Source organism: Mesoplodon mirus (genome assembly GCF_964341445.2).
Source record: "Mesoplodon mirus genome assembly, chromosome: 7".
NCBI classification, from domain to species: domain Eukaryota; kingdom Metazoa; phylum Chordata; class Mammalia; order Artiodactyla; family Ziphiidae; genus Mesoplodon; species Mesoplodon mirus.
The window spans coordinates 125,774,072-125,792,467 of NC_138983.1; the positions used below are offsets into that span (position 1 = coordinate 125,774,072).

At 58.2% G+C, this 18,396-nt stretch overlaps 1 protein-coding gene across 2 annotated transcripts; it reads left to right on the forward strand.

Moving 5' to 3' along the window:
* The first annotated feature begins 491 nt into the window (after nucleotides 1-491).
* Nucleotides 492-17,532, forward strand: SIDT2 (SID1 transmembrane family member 2). 2 transcript variants are annotated; one of them, XM_082627955.1, is made up of 27 exons: nucleotides 492-1,250; nucleotides 2,880-3,001; nucleotides 3,313-3,477; nucleotides 3,566-3,611; nucleotides 4,027-4,128; nucleotides 4,237-4,320; nucleotides 5,096-5,195; nucleotides 5,393-5,458; nucleotides 6,375-6,468; nucleotides 6,815-6,867; nucleotides 7,909-7,980; nucleotides 8,128-8,208; nucleotides 8,401-8,463; nucleotides 9,272-9,390; nucleotides 9,692-9,765; nucleotides 9,874-9,940; nucleotides 10,493-10,566; nucleotides 10,711-10,834; nucleotides 11,575-11,692; nucleotides 12,180-12,316; nucleotides 12,503-12,611; nucleotides 12,844-12,920; nucleotides 13,095-13,141; nucleotides 13,403-13,508; nucleotides 14,138-14,248; nucleotides 15,886-15,999; nucleotides 16,073-17,532. In XM_082627955.1, the coding sequence occupies exons 1-27, from the start codon at nucleotides 1,068-1,070 to the stop codon at nucleotides 16,133-16,135; spliced, it is 2,571 nt and encodes an 856-aa protein (XP_082484081.1). In that variant the 5' UTR covers nucleotides 492-1,067; the 3' UTR covers nucleotides 16,136-17,532. The 2 variants fall into 2 exon arrangements, with proteins under 2 accessions (XP_082484081.1, XP_082484082.1); XM_082627956.1 differs by lacking the exon at nucleotides 8,401-8,463.
* Nucleotides 17,533-18,396: the final 864 nt, after the last annotated feature.

Here is an 18,396-nt window from a genome sequence, read left to right on the forward strand (position 1 = left end):
TAGCTGCCTCAGCAGAGAAGAGAAACAGCGCTGCGAACTTAAAGGCATCCTTGAAGCTGTGTGGCCGCTGCGGTGGGAGGTGGGAGCGCACAGGGTTCCTCGGGCATTTCTGTCTCGGATTCCCCTCCACGGGCAGTTTCCTAGTTCTTAGAAATTTTTCTTTTCTTAAGATAATTGGGAGAAAAAAAAAAAGTCCCAGGGGTGGAGGATGTTAGTGGTAATGGCAGTGGTGGTGGGGGTGAGGGTGATCCTTACGTGTGAAAAAGAGAATTTGTCAACAAGAATCCAACACTTGGAGATCCTTCACGGAAACATCCATCTAATCCAAAGTGAGCTTCCAGAGAAGGTCAGGATAATGAAAGAGGAGCCGGTAACAGGATAGGAGTGGGAGAAGGCCTCCAGCTGGAAAGCGGCGTCCCCTTTAAGGCCCAAACCGAGGCCTGGCCCTTTAAATCTGTGTCAGTTTCCCCTGACGTCAGCGGGCGGGCCGGCAGCCCTGCTGTTTACCGCCCCGCGGCGTTGCTCGCTCCCCGGAGTTCTGAGCGCCGAAGCCGGAACCCCAGAAACTCGCCGCGTCGCGCGGCGTCGGGTCGCTACCACCTATCACGCCCCTCACCCTCAGACTCTCCTCCCTTCGCGGCCGACCCCGCCGCGGGCTTCCCCTTCCTCCCGCCGTCCCTCCCTCCCTCCCTCCCTCCCTCGCTCCCCTTTCCCGGCGTCTCCAGGCTCCCAGCAACTAGCCGCCTCCGGGCTGTCACGGCCCTGGCGGGCGCCCGCCGGGTCTCCCAGCCGTGCTCGGCCCCTCGCGAGCTGGGGCCCCTTCCTGTGGCCCGTACCCCAACCCCTCCCCAACCCCTCCCAGCCGCCCCATCCCCTCCCTGGCCGCTGAGAGCATGTCTGCGGCTCCAGGGGAGGGACCGTTTCCTAATCTCAGGCCGAGGTTAAAGTTCTGGTCCTGGTGAGATGCTGGAAGCTGCGGCCAGAGCCGCAACCCGCCCTGGAGGTGACCTGTCGCTTATCGTCGTCGCCGCCGCCGCTGCTGCCGCCACTGCCGCCCGGCCGGGGCCATGTTCGCTCTGGGCTTGCCCTTCTTGGCACTCTTGGTGGCCTCGGTCGAGAGCCATCTGGGGGTTCTGGGGCCTAAGAACGTCTCGCAGAAAGACGCCGAGTTTGAGCGCACCTACGTGGATGAGGTCAACAGCGAGCTGGTCAACATCTACACCTTCAACCATACTGTGACCCGCAACCGGGTGAGGGAAGGGGCTGGGCTCGGGGCTGGTGGTGAGTGGGCGAGCGGACCAGGGTTCCGCGATGCTGTCAGTCCCCAAGAACAGCCGCCCCACTGGGTTTCCCAGAACCACACTGGACCCTCTTGCCAGCCCTTCTTCCTTTCCCAGGGATGTTTGTTCTGAAGCTACCAGTGGACAGTTTCTGAAATTGCCTCTTTCCCATCTTCTCTTTGATCCCTTCCTTTCTACCAGCTGTAGTCTGAGCAGGACTGGCCTGCTCCCTACCCAGCACCCAGAGTCTGACAGTGCTGTGGGGTCTAGGAGCAAGGAAGCAGCCTTGCTACTGGGCTTGGCCCAGAAAACCCCAGGGGGATGAGACAGGCCCAAACTGAAAGGCTCTGCCCCCAGGGAGTTATAACTGAGACTCCCCAGGGAAATGAATGCAGGACTTCCCAGGCTGCTGTAACTACTGGGACCTTCCCAGCCCTCTTCCTTCCCTTGGAAAGACAGCTGGCCTTGTAAGTTGAAGGTGGTGGAGATACAGCCAACCCCAGGTTGGGTGGGAGGGGAGAAGGAGTTTGCCTACCGTGGAGAAGCTTCCTCACCCTGATTTCTCTTTCATTTCTCCCCAGCTGTGAGTTGAACATGGGCACAGCTAGGTCTGGGAAGCCTAGACCCCAGGCAGGGCTGAGATTTGGAGCACTCTTGCAGCCTGGCTCACGGTCTCCTGCTCAGCTCTCACCAGGACTGGATTTACTAAGAAGTGGTGGAGTTCAGAATGGGAATCTGATTTTTTTTTTTTTTTCAGAATGGGGAGGGATTGGGTTTTGATGGCAGGCCAGGATCTGCCTTCAGTGCCTGGTTCTCTGAAGTTTGATCTCATCCAACTTAGAGTTCTTTCTCTTTTTGCCCCCACATGTGGGGTTACCCTGAGAACGGTGGCCTCTATCCGTCTGGGAGGTGCTGCCCTAAGGGCTTGGGTTTCAGCAGCCCAATAACAAGCAATCCCAGGATTTATTTTCTTTTCTTTTTTTCTTTAAGCTCCGACTGTCCTATATACTTTCTTCCATAGTGCCCATGGTGGGAGTGTCTCCATTTTATAGAGGGGGATGTTGAGGCTCAGAGATGTGAAGTGACTTTTCCACAGCCCTATCCCTTGGTCAGAGCTAAGGATAGAACTTGGCCTTCTCGGCTTTCAACGATCCCTGTTTCCCCACCTCCCCGTGGCCTCTGGCTGCCAGATGAGTTGTAGAATAGGAACTTCCTGGTTCACAAGGAAGAAGGTTGGGGAGCACTTCTTGCTCTTCCGTGTCCCTGTGTGTGCACATGTGTGTACATGCACGTGTGTGCAGACGCATGTGTGTGCAGGCATGTGCATCCGTGAACTTTTATAGCAATGGGGTATCTTGGGGATGCCTGAGGTCTCCATTGTGTTTCCCATCCTCTCCCTTAAGTCCCTCCTGGAGTCTGGGGGCTGCTCTGGCAGATGAAGGGGCGTAGGTAGCCCCCTAGCTCAACCTGGATGGGGAAAGCACAAAGCCGTCTGCTTGAGGGAGGGCACGGCTCACAGTCTCTGGAGCCCTGTGTTCCCGTGGCAGAATTAGAGTCACCACGGGCTTGACTGAGGGACATTTCCATGTCATCTTGCAGACAGAGGGCGTGAGAGTGTCCGTGAATGTCCTGAACAAGCAGAAGGGGGCTCCTTTGCTGTTTGTGGTCCGCCAGAAGGAGGCGGTGGTGTCCTTCCAGGTGCCCCTGATCCTGCGAGGGATGTGAGTAGGACCCGGGGACCAGGGAGGGGGGGTAGGCCCAGGCCAGGCCTTGCCCAGAGCCTCACTCAGGGCCTTATCCAGGGCCCCCGACCACCTGGGTGACCCTCTGTTTCTCCTCCCCATTCCCTGAGCCAGGAGGCTGGTCGACGGCACAAGGGCCCAGCCAGCTGACCTGGAGCTTGTCAGCCTAGTGGAGGTGGGGTAGGGAGGTAGTGGGACCAGAGCGGAGGAATTGGGGCTCTGATCCCCTGGAGTGGCATGCTGGCTGTCATGGGACCGCAGTCATGTCTCGTCTCTGCCTCGGACCATAGGTTTCAGCGCAAGTACCTCTACCAAAAGGTGGAGCGAACGCTGTGTCAGCCCCCCACCAAGAATGAGTCCGAGGTCCAGTTCTTCTACGTGGATGTGTCCACCCTGTCACCAGTCAACACCACGTACCAGCTGCGTGTCAGCCGAATGGATGACTTCGTGCTCAGGTCTGCAGGGGAGAGCGAGGGGGCCACGGGACCGGCCTCCTTCCCAAGCTCTAGGAGTAACGGTGGGGGGCTCTTCTCTGCCCCACAGGACCGGAGAGCAGTTCAGCTTCAATACCACGGCGGCGCAGCCCCAGGTAAGACCTCCCTGTCAACGGTCCCTCCAGAGGAGAAATGGGGAAGCTTGAACTTGGGGGTGGGAGTGGTCAGCGCTCTTTGCCAGGAGTTTCAGGTTGGTTGTACTCTCTGTGGAGGACTCTCTAGAAACAGGAGCACTGGCCCTAAGGCGGTGGGGGACAGACAGTATAGGAAGTGCAGAGACATGGGGTCTGGCTGCCATCTTTCCTACTTACCCCCTGGGCACTGTCCTGAGTGCCCAGCTGAGGTTGAGGGGAGTGGTGTATGGGAAATGGACCTGCTTGTGGGCAAGGCCTTTCTTCCCAGAGAGCCTCCACTGCCCAACCCTGGGAGGATTCACACTCTTCCCTTCTAGAGGGGCAAAGAGAGCATCCTCATGGGATGGGGCTCTCCCCGCCCTCCCTATGCCCTCAGTACTTCAAGTATGAGTTCCCGGAAGGAGTGGACTCAGTCATTGTCAAGGTGACCTCCAACAAGGCCTTCCCCTGCTCAGTCATCTCCATCCAGGATGTCCTGGTAAGTAACCTGCCCTTTTACTCTCCACCAGTGGATAGCAGGGCTGCTGAAGAGAGGCGACAGGGCCCAGGACCCTGCCCATCTGTCTGTCCCCTCCTCCCTCTGTAGTGCCCTGTCTATGACCTAGACAACAACGTAGCCTTCATTGGCATGTACCAGACTATGACCAAGAAGGCAGCCATCACCGTGCAGGTAGGAAATGGGCATGGCCCGATGGGGGATGTGGCCAGGTGATTAGCTTTCCTAACCCTCGCTTCTTTTCCCCTGCCCCATTCCTACCCTACCCACCGGACTGAGTCTTGGCCGTCCAGTCCCTGAGACTTTGGGTCCCCTGATATATGCAAGCATTGAATCACAGTCCCAGTTGCCTTTGGGGAAAGAGCAGAGTACCCTTTATGGCTGCCCTGTATGCTTCATTCACCACAGCTGGGAGAGGAAAGGGCCCTGGCTGGTGATGAGGGCTGCCCTTGGCAAAGGCTAAAACCTGTGCTGGGGGCAGGGAGGGAGAGGCATGTGTTCACCTCACGACATCTACTTGTGCAGCTGACGGAGGCACCACAGCCCCTCCACTTTTTCTCCTGACTGATGCCCAGACTATAATAGGGCACCCATGGGTTCCATGATGATGGGGCAATACCCTCATTTGCTCACCTGGCAGTATGTCAGTGCAGGGTATGGGCTCTGGAGTCGATGATCCTGGCTCTACCACTTACTGCCAGTGTGACCCTAAGCTAACGTCCAACAGGGATAATGATAGTACTTACTCATAAGGATCTTTGTGAAGATTCAATAAAATAATATATGAGCAAAGAGTTTAGCATAGTGTCTGGCCTGAAGTAGATATTCAGAAAAGGATGGTGATGGTGATGACAATGATGTGATGATGACAGTCATCTTCATCATCACCATCCTCACCATCCTCCTCCTCGTCACCATCATCGCCATTATCACCGTCCTCATCCTGCAGCGCAAAGACTTCCCCAGCAACAGCTTTTACGTGGTAGTGGTGGTGAAAACTGAAGACCAAGCCTGTGGAGGCTCCCTGCCTTTCTACCCCTTTATAGAAGGTACGTTTTGGGCCCTGGGCCTGGCCAGGGGTGGGAGGGCTTGGACACTTCCTGGGAGGTAAAAGAGCCTGTGTGGCTGATTGATGGATCTGATGGGATGTGGGTTTTTGGCTCCAGACTCTCCCAGGCCTGGTCCCACCAACTCTAGCCAAGCTCCAGGCAGGCGCTTGTTTGCCATTTTGCCATTTTACTTCCAGGTGAACCGGTCGATCAGGGGCACCGCCAGAAAACCCTGTCAGTGTTGGTCTCTCGAGCAGTCACGTGTGAGTGCGGGTAGCTGAGTGGGGATGGCCTGGCCACTGGCTCTTCTTTCAGGCCTGGGGTAGGGAGTGTTCTCTGAATGGGAAGGGTGAGGAGGACCTACTCGAGCAGGCTGACAGGGTGGGAAGGAGGAGAGATCTTGGAGGGCTTCATGACGTGGGGCGGGAGGGTGAGTAATGTGCTTTGGAGCATCCATGAGTAAAGAGATTGAGGGACTGAGTTCTAGATCTGTCTCTGCCACTGTGGGCAGTGTAATCTCATTGAGCCTCAGTTTCCCCATCTCTGTAACAGGACTAATAGCATCTGTTAGTCTCTATTAGTCTCACTAAGTCGGTTTAGCACAAAATTAGTAGGAAAGTTCCTGGCCCCTTAGTCATGCTCGATAAATGTTTACTGAGTGATTGAATAGAGCCCTTTGTAAGCTGGAAAGTATAAGATAAAAATAAAGGATTGTGAGGGGAGGGGAAAGAAGTGGCTTCTCCTGCATGGATTCCTTATTCAGCACATTTGTTTCAAGTCCCTTCTGTGTGCTTGGTGCTGTGCTCCAGCTGTGGTCCTTAGGGTGGCCCTGTCTAGAGCCCGTTGCTATGCAGGGTGCTGAGGGCTGTGAGGAACCCAGGACAGTCACTGTGGGAGGTCAGGGCAGAGAAAGCCTCCTAGAGGACACAGCTCCTCAGCTGTGTTTTGAAGGTTAAGTCAAGGAGGGGTCTTGGAGAAAGAAGTAGGGGAGAAAGTTCTAGCAGAGGGAGCCGTGTGAGCAGAGCCAGGAATCATGTCGAGTTTGGCATATTGTTGGCACTGGCTGGGTCATTCCACCCGAGGGGAGACATGGAGAGAGATGAGCCTGGGCCCTGCGTGCTGTGATGGGCAGGCTTGGAAAGTGCTGGTGTATTTTCCTTCCCACTTCCCTCCCCACAGCCGAGGCCTACGTTGGTGGTATGCTCTTTTGCCTGGGCATATTTCTCTCCTTCTACCTGCTTACCGTGCTCCTGGCCTGCTGGGAGAACTGGAGGTAAAGTGGGACCGCTGGGCCCTCCTCTGCTCTGGGGTGGGTCAGGCAGGGGGAAATGGCCTGGCAGGATCTGTGTGGCCCTGGATAATCTCCATCCATGAGGCATAGGAATGCAGGTCCCTGTGAGGGTCTGAGGTCCCTGAGCCTCTGCTCTGGAAACCAACGCCTCCCCTCAACCTTCTTCCCAAGCAGGGAGACCCCGCATTGCTTCCCAGCCTGGGAGGACCCCTGGGATCATGGATGGAGGACAGGGGTATGGGGTGGAGAGGGTGGAGCCAGGCCTGCCCGGCACAGGAGGGATCCTCCGGCTGCCCTTCTGGTTTGTCTCTGGATTCTGTCCCTGCAGGCAGAGGAAGAAGAGCCTTCTGGTGGCCGTGGACCGAGCCTGCCCAGAAAGCGGTACCTCCAGAGGGTCTGGGTCGGTGGGCTGTTTGCTTTGTGGTTTGGAGGGGATAGTGGTGGATGGTTCCCTTGAGGGTTGGAGGAGGAAGGTCCCACTGGGGGCTTCTGGATGTTCAGATAGGGAGTAACACCGTAGGTGGAAATGGGGCTGGGGCAGTGTGCCTGTTGGTCCCTAACGTGCCCGTCTTAAAGACTGTCACTTGATGCATTCAGTGTCTGGGTCTAGGTACACTGTCTGCCGCTTCAGACAATGCGACTCACCGTCTCTGGGATTATTAACCTTTTGTTCTCTTCCCCTTTCTTCTACCCCTCTCTCTATATCCTCCCTCCTGCTTGGGACCTTCTCCCTCAGCTTCTCTCCTTGGTAAGCTCCAGGTGCTGTGGGCAGAGGAGCTGGAGTCCAGAGTGGGGAGGGAGGGGACGTAGAGGGGTGTCTGGGTGGGACCCAGGCAGGCCGATGCTGGTCTGTCCTTGCTGCTGGTAACTTAGATGGGCAATTCCTTGACTTTGCTGTCTTTCTAGGGAGGAAAGAGGGGGCTGAGAGTTTCCAGCGGGGCAGGTGGTGGTGGTGGGATAGGTGTTTGCTGGTATAGGTGCTTATTCTTTGCTGCCACCGTGGCCCCTCTGTGTCTCTCTTTGGATTCTTCCTTCCCTTTTCTCCCTGGCTTGCAGCCTCTCTCTGCTTCCAAGGCTACGGGGTCCTTGACTTCTTTCTTTCTTTTTCTTTTTTTTTTTATGACTCATAAATTATAGTTTATTGAATTTTTAGAAACAATAATTAAGCATTGCAGATATGTTTTAAAATTTCTGTTGAAAAACCTTTAAAGTGTATTACATACATACTTTAATAACCACAATATACCCTATGATATTTAATTTTTCATGGTAACAAAGGGCTTTGAATATTAATCAATATGCCAAATACTAAACAACTGTAATATGTACAAGAGATTTCCTAGTACATTATTCTCATTTTAGCCCGGTAGCACCCTGCAGATGAGGAAGATAATGTAAGGGGTCCCTGACTTCTTGTTGCAGGTCACCCTCGGGTCCTGGCCGATTCCTTCCCTGGCAGCTCCCCGTACGAGGGCTACAACTACGGCTCCTTTGGTACGCGTCCGCACCCGAGCTCATGCCTGCCCACTCAGCCGGGTCACCACTTCCAGGGTGGCCTCCTTGGCGCCCCCTGGAGACGGGTCCAGAGTCCCCTGCCCTGAGGTTTCTTCTGCCTGCCTCACCATTTACTATTCCCTACAGAGAATGGTTCCGGCTCCACTGGATCCACCGACGGTCTGGTTGGCAGCGCGGGCCCTGGGGACCTCTCCTACAATTACCAGGGTGAGTGGGCCAGGAGGGGCAGAGCTGTGCAGTGCAGGGCTGGTGCTGGCTGCGTGAACCGTGACGGTGGGCGGTTGCCTCTTCTGCCAGACGCTGGAACCAGGGAAGGGCTTGCTGTCTCCCCACCCCTCTCCTCCCTCATCTCTTCCTCCTTGGTCCCACTTCCCCGGTAACTTTCCCTTTCCTTTGAAGGGCACGACCAGTTCAAGCGGCGCCTCCCCTTTGGCCAGATGCGGCAGCTGTGCATTGCCATGGGTAGATGTGGGGAGGGCAAGTGCTGCTCTACCAATCAGCTCCTGCCAGGGTGGTTGACTGGAGCCAGAAGGCTCTAGGACCAGAAAGATGCTTTGTGCATGGCTTCCGCACCTAATGCCAATAATTGCTAGCTCGTGTGTCTTTTGAGATAGGCAGGCACTGGCCCCTGATGCTGGCAAGCTGGCACCCCAGCCTCCCCCAGGCCAGATGTTCTGGTTGGCTGTTGTGTTTCCCAGCACCTCACTCTCTGGCCTTCTGGGGCTCATGGGCCGGGGTGTCATGTCCTGGCCTCAGGGGCCTTTGGTCAGCAAGGTTACAGGAGGAAGCTTCCGAAGGCACAAGAAAAGAACAGGATAAAGGATTAGAGAGGAGGCAGCCTCTCACCCTTGCCTGCACCCCAGGGCGCACTGGGTCTTTACCCAGTGGGGGCCAAGGCAGTGTCTTCTCAGAACCCACACAGCTGGGCATCTTCTAATCAGCGTGACTTCTGCCAAATTCAGTCCTGCTGCTCGTATCTGGGGTCCGGGGTCTGCTCAGTGTCCTGGCCTGGAAGCCTAGCTCAGTGAGGCGGCAAGGCTGGAGCGGTCCCTGTTTGGTGGCCTCTTCGCAGAGTCCACCCTCGTTTCCCTCAAGGACTTAGGAGCACCCAATACCTCCTCCCCAGGCCTGAGCCCACCTCTAACCCTGCTCTGAGCCCACAGTTGGCCTCTTCCCGCTGCCTAGTAATTGTGACAATTGTCCCAGGGGGGTGGGGACAGGCCTTGGGTTCTGTGCCCACTAGGTTACCCTTCCCCCCTTTCTGCCCCAGACCATTCCCTCGATCCTGTGGGCACTCGGCCACGACTGGACTCCCTGAGCTCCGTGGAGGAGGACGACTATGACACATTGGCCGACATCGATTCAGACAAGAATGTCATTCGCACCAAGGTGTGACCCCACGTGGGCTGGCCCTGGTCACAGGTTCCCAAGGAAGGGAGATTGTGTGTTCAGCCCCAGCGTATCTCCCCACTGGGTGGCATGTTATGAAAGCAAAGGGAAAGAGCTTGGCTGGGGTGGCACAGATTCCAGGGGAAACTGAGTCGGCTCCCAGCCCTCCGGACCGCCCAGAACCCGGCCCGCTGGAATTCTGGCCTGTGGGAGGGAGGCCCCCCCATGTCCTCCTCTAACCTGGGCAAGAGGGGCTTCTCTGGGGCAGTGGGGCAGGGGGCTCACTCCAGCTTCTCCCCAGAAATACCTCTGCGTGGCTGACCTGGCACGCAAGGACAAACGCGTCCTGCGGAAAAAGTACCAGATCTACTTCTGGTGAGTGGGCGGAGCAGGCCGGCCTTCCTGTCACTGGCAGGACGGTGCGGTGGGTTCTCGGGTTCTTCCTCAGTGCCGCCACCTCACCGCCGCCCTCCCACTCCTCAGGAACATTGCCACCATTGCTGTCTTCTATGCACTTCCTGTGGTGCAGCTGGTGATCACCTACCAGACGGTGAGTGGGCAGGGGCCGGCTCCCCAGGGCCCATGCTAAGTGCCCTCGAGGAGCTGCCACAGGCCGGGACAATGCCCCAGTGCAGAGCCTCTCAGCCTGCGGCTTTGGAGCCAGCACAGGTCCTAGGTCATGGGTCCCGGGTTCCCATCCCAACTCTGCCTTACCAGCTGGGTGGCCTTGAGCAAGTCACTCAACCTCCCTGAGCCTCAGTCGGTTCATCTGCAAAATGGGGGCAGCATGCCAGCAATGATGGCACCTCCCCCGGGTCGTGGGGATTTACGAAATGAAAGTGCTGGGGCTTTGTAAGTCTCAGTTTCCCTTCCCTCTTCTCTATACTGTGGGGCAGGAACCTCCGTCATGGTCATGCCTCAGGCTTTTCAGCCACACCTAGCGAGCGGGGCAGTGACTTTACCAAAAGTGGGGCTTGCTGGTGTCACGTGCACACGGGCTGGCCGTGGCGGCACCTCCCATCCGTTGCAGAACCTGACTGGTGGTGGCGCGGGCTGTGGACTGAGGCGCTTTAGCAGCGCCCCCTCCCTGCTCCCGCTGCAGGTGGTGAATGTCACAGGGAACCAGGACATCTGCTACTACAACTTCCTCTGCGCCCACCCTCTAGGCAACCTCAGGTGGGGATCCACTTGGGAGGAGGCCCCTTTTCCCGTTGAACGGTGAACCAGGGCAGGGGCAGGGGCTCTGCAAATGCCCGCCTCGGGTGGGGAAGCGACCAGGGCATGAGGCCGAGGCAATGTGCCCGGTGTCGCCCCTTCCAGCGCTTTCAACAACATCCTCAGCAACCTGGGGTACATCCTGCTGGGGCTGCTCTTCCTGCTCGTCATCCTGCAGCGGGAGATCAACCACAACCGGGCCCTGCTGCGCAATGACCTCTACGCCCTGGTGAGGAGTGCTCGCCTGCCCGCTGAGGCCTCAGGCCCAGCCCCTTCCTAGCAGGCGGGGCCTTGCCCAGCCCTGCCCAGCTCTGCCCAGCTCAGCCCTGCCCAGCCCTGCCCAGCCCTGCCCAGCCCAGCCCAGCCCTGCCCTGCCCAGCCCTGCCCAGCCCTGCCCAGCCCAGCCCTTCCCTGCTCTGCCCAGCTCAGCCCAGCCCAGCCCAGCCCAGCCCAACCCAGCCCAGCCCAACCCTGCCCTGCCCAGCCCAGCCCAGCCCAGCCCAGCCCAACCCAGCCCAGCCCAACCCTGCCCTGCCCAGCCCAGCCCAGCCCAACCCTGCCCTGCCCTGCCCAGCCCTGCCCAGCCCTGCCCAGCCCAGCCCTTCCCTGCTCTGCCCAGCTCAGCCCAGCCCAGCCCAGCCCAGCCCAACCCAGCCCAGCCCAACCCTGCCCTGCCCAGCCCAGCCCAGCCCAGCCCAGCCCAACCCAGCCCAGCCCAACCCTGCCCTGCCCAGCCCAGCCCAGCCCAGCCCTGCCCAGCCCAGCCCAGCTCTGCCCAGCTCTGCCCAGCCCTGTCCAGTCTTATCCTGCCCAGCTTTGTTGTGCCCAGCCCTGCCCGGCCCTGCCCTTGCTAAATGCCCACTCTACCCCTCATCCCACTCCTTTCTCATGATCTCCCTCCTTAGGACCCCTTCCTTCCTCCCTTCCTGTCTTACCTCATCTCTCCCTTCCCTTCTCTCTCCGCAACAGGAATGTGGGATCCCCAAACACTTTGGCCTCTTCTACGCCATGGGCACGGCCCTGATGATGGAGGGGCTACTTAGCGCTTGCTATCACGTCTGCCCCAACTATACCAATTTCCAGTTTGGTGAGTGGGGCCTCCCTCTTCCCTGGCTGAACCTCAACAGGAATCTGCCTGAGTCTGCCATCCCCATTCACCCGCAGGGGTTGGGATCCCCAAGATACAGCCATGTGGGAGACTCCAGGGCTGGAGGACCTGTGTGAACACACATCCTAACTTGTAGAAAATAAGCGTCTGGATGCTATTTCATGCATCTGTCAAGCCTTTCCTATGGAAAGGCATGTGCAAGCACTGAGAAAACAAAGATAATTAAGATACAGTCCCCGATCTCAGAGTGCTCGGACTAAGTTGTGCTTGTCGTCAGGGGAAGTCAGACTGTGGGTGTCAGCCAGTGGGGCGGCAGTGGGGTGTGGCAGGGACAGTTAAGGAGCTGCAGTTAAGCGCCAGCCCACCACCAGCTTGCTCTGTGGCTGTGACGAGGTGTGGGGACCGGGGTTCCGTGCCCGGGCTCCGCGGATGTTTCCGTAGCTCACGTCCACGTCCCTCCACCTAGACACATCATTCATGTACATGATCGCGGGGCTCTGCATGCTGAAGCTGTACCAGAAGCGGCACCCAGACATCAACGCCAGTGCCTACAGCGCCTATGCCTGCTTGGCCATCGTCATTTTCTTCTCTGTGCTGGGCGTGGTGAGGCCCCAGCCTGCTCTGCTCACCCGTAGGAAAGGTGCACACGTGTGCACACACCCCCGTCCACCCCTGCTTCTTCCCTAAAGTGCCCGCCCAGCCTGGTGGGCTTGGAGCCGGCTCTCCCAGAGGAAGGGCGGGCCGGGGGAACAGCTTTCTCCTCAGCCCTGCCTTCGGTGGCCCCAACAGGTCTTCGGCAAAGGGAACACAGCATTCTGGGTCATCTTCTCGGTCATTCACATCATCGCCACCCTGCTCCTCAGCACACAGCTCTATTACATGGGCCGCTGGAAGCTGGGTGAGCGCTCGCCTGGGGCCTGCTGGGGTTGGTGGCCTCGGCGACCTGGTCTCACGGGAGACTTTTGGGTTCTGCCCTCTCACAGGGGGCCCAGGGGAGTCACTGGGTACGGAATTCAATGAGGCCTTGGCACAGCTGTGCCCCCGAGAGGCCCTGGGTCCTCTCAGCTGGCGCAGACCAGGGGCCGGGACAAAAGGGTGCCCATGCCTTTCAGCACCTTCCCTTCTTGCAGACTCGGGGATCTGCCGTCGCATTCTCCACGTGCTCTACACGGACTGCATCCGGCAGTGCAGCGGGCCCCTCTACGTGGTACCTGCCCAGCTCCCCGGGCCCCTCCTCCTCTATCTCCACTCTTCCTCTTCCCTCCACTGGGGGGCGCGCGGGGCGCAGCTGAGAGCCCAGGGGCGGGGTGGGGCCCCCCTGACGGGCCTCCCTCCACTTCTCTCCCTGTCTCTCAGTTCCCGTGTCTTTGCTTCCCTCCAGGACCGCATGGTGCTGCTGGTGATGGGCAACATTATCAACTGGTCGCTGTGAGTCCGGCCATCGTCTGTGTAGCCAGGCTGGGTGGGCAGCTCGGCGCTTGGCCAGCCACGGGCTTCCTTGGGGAACATGGACAAATTTGGGCATGAGACATGGGGGCTGGAGAGAGAGGTGTTGGCCCCTGGGGTTCTAGAATCTTCTGTGGGCCTCTGAACCCAGCCCCACATCCTCATAAAACATGGGTTAGTGGGGAGGGAGAGCCCTTTCCTTGCTCCTTCCCCGCTTCACCAGCTCTTCCTCCCTCCTGCCAGGGCTGCCTATGGGCTCATCATGCGTCCCAATGATTTTGCCTCCTACTTGTTGGCCATTGGCATCTGCAACCTGCTTCTTTACTTTGCCTTCTACATCATTATGAAGGTGAGTGGGGATGGCTGAGCCCCCTCAGCCAGCTGCTCTGCTTTGTGGGGAGGGAGATGGGCACAGCCTCCCTGGGGCGGCACCAAGAGGGAGTGAGAATTTTTCTGTCCATCTCTCCAGGCTACTGAGTCTTGAGGAGGGGAGAGGCTAGTCTCTTGCACGTACTCCCCGGGAGCCAGCTATATCCTCAGAGCCGTTTCCTGAGCCCCTTCTGTATTCTAAGTATGGCTCATAGAACTGGTGGCACTTCGGGCCCAGCTGGCAAGAGCCCCGTTCTGTGGAGAAGGGGTTGAGGAGGTGGGGCTTGCTGAGTCTGTGTTGGGCTTGGGCCTCCGAGGGCTAGGTGCTTCCCAAGAGCCCCTCGTGCCATCCAACGTGAGAGGAGCCCCCAGGCCATACATCCCCCAGCCCAGGGTTCTGGGCACATGGATGGAGGCCCAGCCAGGGTGGACAGGAGTGAGGACACCAGGCTGCTAGTATTGGGGACAAGTTGAGCTGTGTAGGGTGATGGGATGGATCCAAGAAGGCTTCCTAAAGCATCCATCCTGAAAGCCTGGGAAGGCGCTTCAAGGGCAGGCCAGGAAGTGGGGCAGGGCCCTCAGGCTGCTCTTCCCCGTCTTTCCCCCCAGCTCCGGAGCGGGGAGAGGATCAAGCTCATTCCCCTGCTCTGCATCATCTGCACCTCGGTGGTCTGGGGCTTTGCACTCTTCTTCTTCTTCCAGGGGCTCAGCACCTGGCAGGTGAGTGGTCCTCCTGCCAAGAAGCTACGGGAGTCACCCACAGGCTCATCGTGAGCCCACAAACGGCCAGTTCTCTGTTCAAAAATTGTTTGTGAGCATCGCCCGTGCTCTTTCACAGCTGCTTTCTCATTTTTTTTTTTTTTTTTGCAGTACACGGGCCTCTCACTGTTGTGGCCTCTCCCTTTGCGGAGCACAGGCTCCGGACGCGCAGGCTCAGCAGCCATGGCTCATGGGCCCAGCCGCTCCGCGGCATGTGGGATCTTCCCGGACCGGGGCACGAACCCGTGTCCCCTGCATCGGCAGGCAGACTCTCAACCACTGCGCCACCAGGGAAGCCCTGCTTTCTCATTTAATCCTCCTAACATTCACCATGCCAACGTGGAAGTATCCCCATTTTACTTATGAAGCAGTTGAGGCTCAGAGAGACCCAGTGACCTGCCCAAGGTCACACAACCAGTGGTGGCACAGCTGGGGTTTGAAGCCAGAGATGTCAGGCTCTTCTCTCTGCCTCGTAGGGCACCTGCTGTGATTAGAACTAAGTCTGGCAGCATCTCTGCCTTTGAAGCACTTATAATCTAGTTCCAGAAAGAGAGAGACTGTCAGTTCCTGGCTTTTCTTTACAATATGGTACGTGAGATGAAGGGTAATAGACTAGACAGGTAGGGGCTGTGCAGGAGGGCAGAGGACAGAAAGGCTTCTGTGAGTCAGGAGGTCCAGGAAAGCTACTTAGAGGAGGCAGGGCTTGCTCTTGGCCTTTAAAGACCCTGGCTGATGGGGAAGGGCCCTGTGGCCCAGAGGTGCTGTGACTTGAGTAACGAGGCAGAGGCAGCTGAGGGGTCAGTGACTGCAATCGCTTGGGAGCCGGGTAAAGACTGTGAGCTCCTTGAGGGCACTGCGGAGCTTTCTTGGTCATCTCTGCGGTCTTAGCATATGGCACAGACAGTCCCCAGACACAGAGTGAGGTCCAGCCAGTGTTTGCTGGACAGAGGTTGGGGAGAGAATGGCGGACCTCGAGGGCCTCGGGACATGGCCCACAGGTTCTGGCTACTGTCGTCCTCGGGCAGGGCTGTGTGACCTGACAATAGTGCTTTGGAGAGAAAGTGAGCCAGGAGGAGCCCTGGAGGCCTGATTGGAGCCGGGGCAGAGTCCAAGGCAGGGAACGGAGTTAGGAGGCTTTGGTGGCCTTCTAGTCCTTCAAGGGAATCATGACCAGTGCTCTCAGGGAGCAATTTGCAACTAAAGGCCAATTCTTAGATGTGGGAGATGAGGGCAAGGGGTGAGCCTGAAAAAGGGTGCTCTCCATGGGCTTCCCTGGTGGCGCAGTGGTTGAGAGTCCGCCTGCCGATGCAGGGACACGGGTTCGTGCCCCGGTCCGGAAGATCCCACATGCCACGGAGCGGCTGGGCCCGTGAGCCATGGCCGCTGAGCCTGCGCGTCCGGAGCCTGTGCTCCGCAACAGGAGAGGCCACAACAGTGAGAGGCCCGCGTACCGCAAAAAAAAATAAAATAAAAAATAAGGGTGCTCTCCAGCCTAGGGCTGGGGCTGGGAACAGAGAGTGCCTAGAGGGGATGGGAGCTGGTCTGGCCCAGCCTCCCCTGGGCGGTGTCAGCAGGCAGCTCTCCCTGTTCCACCCCAGAAAACCCCTGCAGAGTCACGGGAGCACAACCGGGACTGCATCCTCCTCGACTTCTTTGATGACCACGACATCTGGCACTTCCTCTCCTCCATCGCCATGTTTGGGTCATTCCTGGTACGTCGGGGAGGCTGGGGAGGAGGCGGAGGTGGCCTCCTTTCCTGTGCTTGACTCCGCACCCGCCCTCCAGGTGTTGCTGACACTGGACGACGACCTGGACACCGTGCAGCGGGACAAGATCTACGTCTTCTAGTGGGAGCCGGTCCCCTTGCTTCTCTCACTGGGCCCTTCGCTCTGCCGCACTGCCCAGAGCCTCCGTAGTGCCAGGGGCGTGAGTCCCAGCCCTGCTGCCCAGTGCCAGGTGGCCGTGGGACAGCGAGGTCCAGCCCAGGCTTGGCCCGGGACAGTGGTGGCCTTGAGTCTTGTTCCTGCCCTCTGCCGGGGAGGAGGCCTGCCCCCCTGAAACCCTGGATGTTGGCCAAATTGCTGCTTTCTTCTCAGTGTTGGGGCCCTCCACAGGTCCCCGTCCGTCAGCTCTCTGTCTGTCATCTGCAGAAGAAAGGAGGGAAGTGTTGCCTGCCCATCTCATGCCTTGCATTCTGCCATTCCTTCCCCTCCCCCCGGCCTGGGACCCAAAGCCCTTTCTTCTTCCCCGAGCTTCCACTCCAGGGCCCTGGTCTGGGGCCTGATTCTCTGTGCTGCACCAGGGTTCTCTCCACTTCTCCTGGGTCTGCACCTGGCTGCCATCACTGCCCACTCAGCTCAGCCAGGATGGATGGGGCTGTCAGATTTTGGGGACTGGCCAGCTGGTGCTGGGCTTTTGGTGCTAAGGCCTGCGAGGGGTCCCAGGCAGTGCTGCCTCCTACCTCTGACCTGTGCTCAGGGCTGGCTCTTTAGCAACGAGCGTCAGCCCACCTTGTCAGAACCACCTTTGATCGAAGGACTGAATTCAGAGGTCACTTTCATATCCCTTCAGCCCCCAGACTGATGTTGGCACCAGGATTGGAGGGAAAAAGCAACTCACTTTCCTTCCCTTCCTTGTTCTTTCCAGGCCCTTAGTCCTGCCAAGCCCCAGTTGGGGGCCTTTCAGTGCCATTGACACTGCCCAAGAATGTCCAGAGGCGAAGGAGGGGACATACAAAGAGCCCAGCCAGCCCGCCTCCTCCACGGCCACGGGAGCCCCAGTGCCTATCTTAGAAAGGGGCTCAGGGAAGGGACATGACATTCCCCTCTGTGTCCCTGGTCCAGCCTCACTCTAGGACCCAGGGCTGGCTTCTAAGTTTCCGTCCAGTCTTCAGCCAAGTTCTGTGTCAGCCACACACATGCACACATATGAAATCTTGTAGTTTACACTGAGTTGCCCCAGCTCTGGTCCCCCTGGCTGCTCTGCGCCTTGGATCCTCTTCGCCCTACCTGGTCTGTTCTAGATGCCAAGGTTGGGGGAGGTCAGGTCGGGCCTCTGCCTTGGGGATGGGAATGTGTTTTATTCTCCTCAGCTTGTTTTTATAGCTCTCCTTTGGACTGGGGAGAGGAAGAGGGAGGGTCTGGATCTTTTTTCAGAGCTCCGTTTAATGTCTGTTTCCATGCTATGGTTGCATTTCTGTTTTCTATGAATGAGTCTGCATTCAATTAAAGAAACAACCAGATGCAGTTCTTGGGCTCATCTTTGCTCCCTCTTTCTGGGTGGAGATGTTGAGAATGATGGGTGGGGTGGGGCGCCCCCATTTCCCAGGTCTTCTGGTCTACCTTTCTCTTCCAAGCCCCAGTCCCATCGGGAATAGCAGTCCCTCGATGCCCTCACGTTTTTTTCTCTCCTTTGAGCAACGGCATCAATTCAGTCAACGTTTACCAGGGGCCTGCTCCCTGCCAGGTGCCATGAGGGTGGAGAGGATAGTGTAGTGAAAAAGCCTTCGCTGTGCCATCTCACCTCCGAGAGTCTCCCCTTACCTGGCAAATGGCAGCAGCCTCTGCCCACCTGGTCCCCACCCACCAGTCAGACGAGCTTCACTTCTGATCTGAGCCTCTCCCAGCTCGGCGGGCTGCAGGCCGCAGGCACAGGCAGTACTCCCTGACCTGCTTTAGTGGACAGGTGGTACTCTGGAAACACCAGATGGTGATGGATGGTGGGAGAGTGGGCATGTGGATGACATGCAGGCTCCAAGAGGAAGGAGATTTGAAATGACCCTGGAAGGTTGATTTAGATTTCCGCAGGCTAAGGAGGACAAGATGGGGAGCGGGCGGGGGTGGGAGGGGGCGGGTGGCAGGGAAGCTGGTGAATTCAGGACAACCAGAGGTCTGGGCTCCTCTCTAGCCGATCCCTAGCTCCTCTCCATGCTCTTCCCAGCAGATGCCACTGGGGGGCAATATAGCTCTTCGCGCCCCTAGGCTCTCGCGTCGGGAGCTGGCTGTGGTGGGCAGACCCTCCCTAGACTGCCTGGCCCGGCCGTCCCTCTCCTGGTGGTGCCGGGTGTGTGGTGGAGAGTGTTAGCCCCTCCCTGCCAGGCTGCCCTAGGA

Coding starts and splice junctions, on each gene's coding strand:
- SIDT2 (XM_082627955.1), top strand. CDS start 1,068: ATGTTCGCTCTGGGCTTGCCCTTCTTGGCACTCTTGGTGGCCTCGGTC. Junction 13,142..13,402: donor AACATTATCAACTGGTCGCT/GTGAGTCCGGCC, acceptor CCCTCCTGCCAG/GGCTGCCTATGGGCTCATCA. Junction 13,509..14,137: donor CCTTCTACATCATTATGAAG/GTGAGTGGGGAT, acceptor CTTTCCCCCCAG/CTCCGGAGCGGGGAGAGGAT.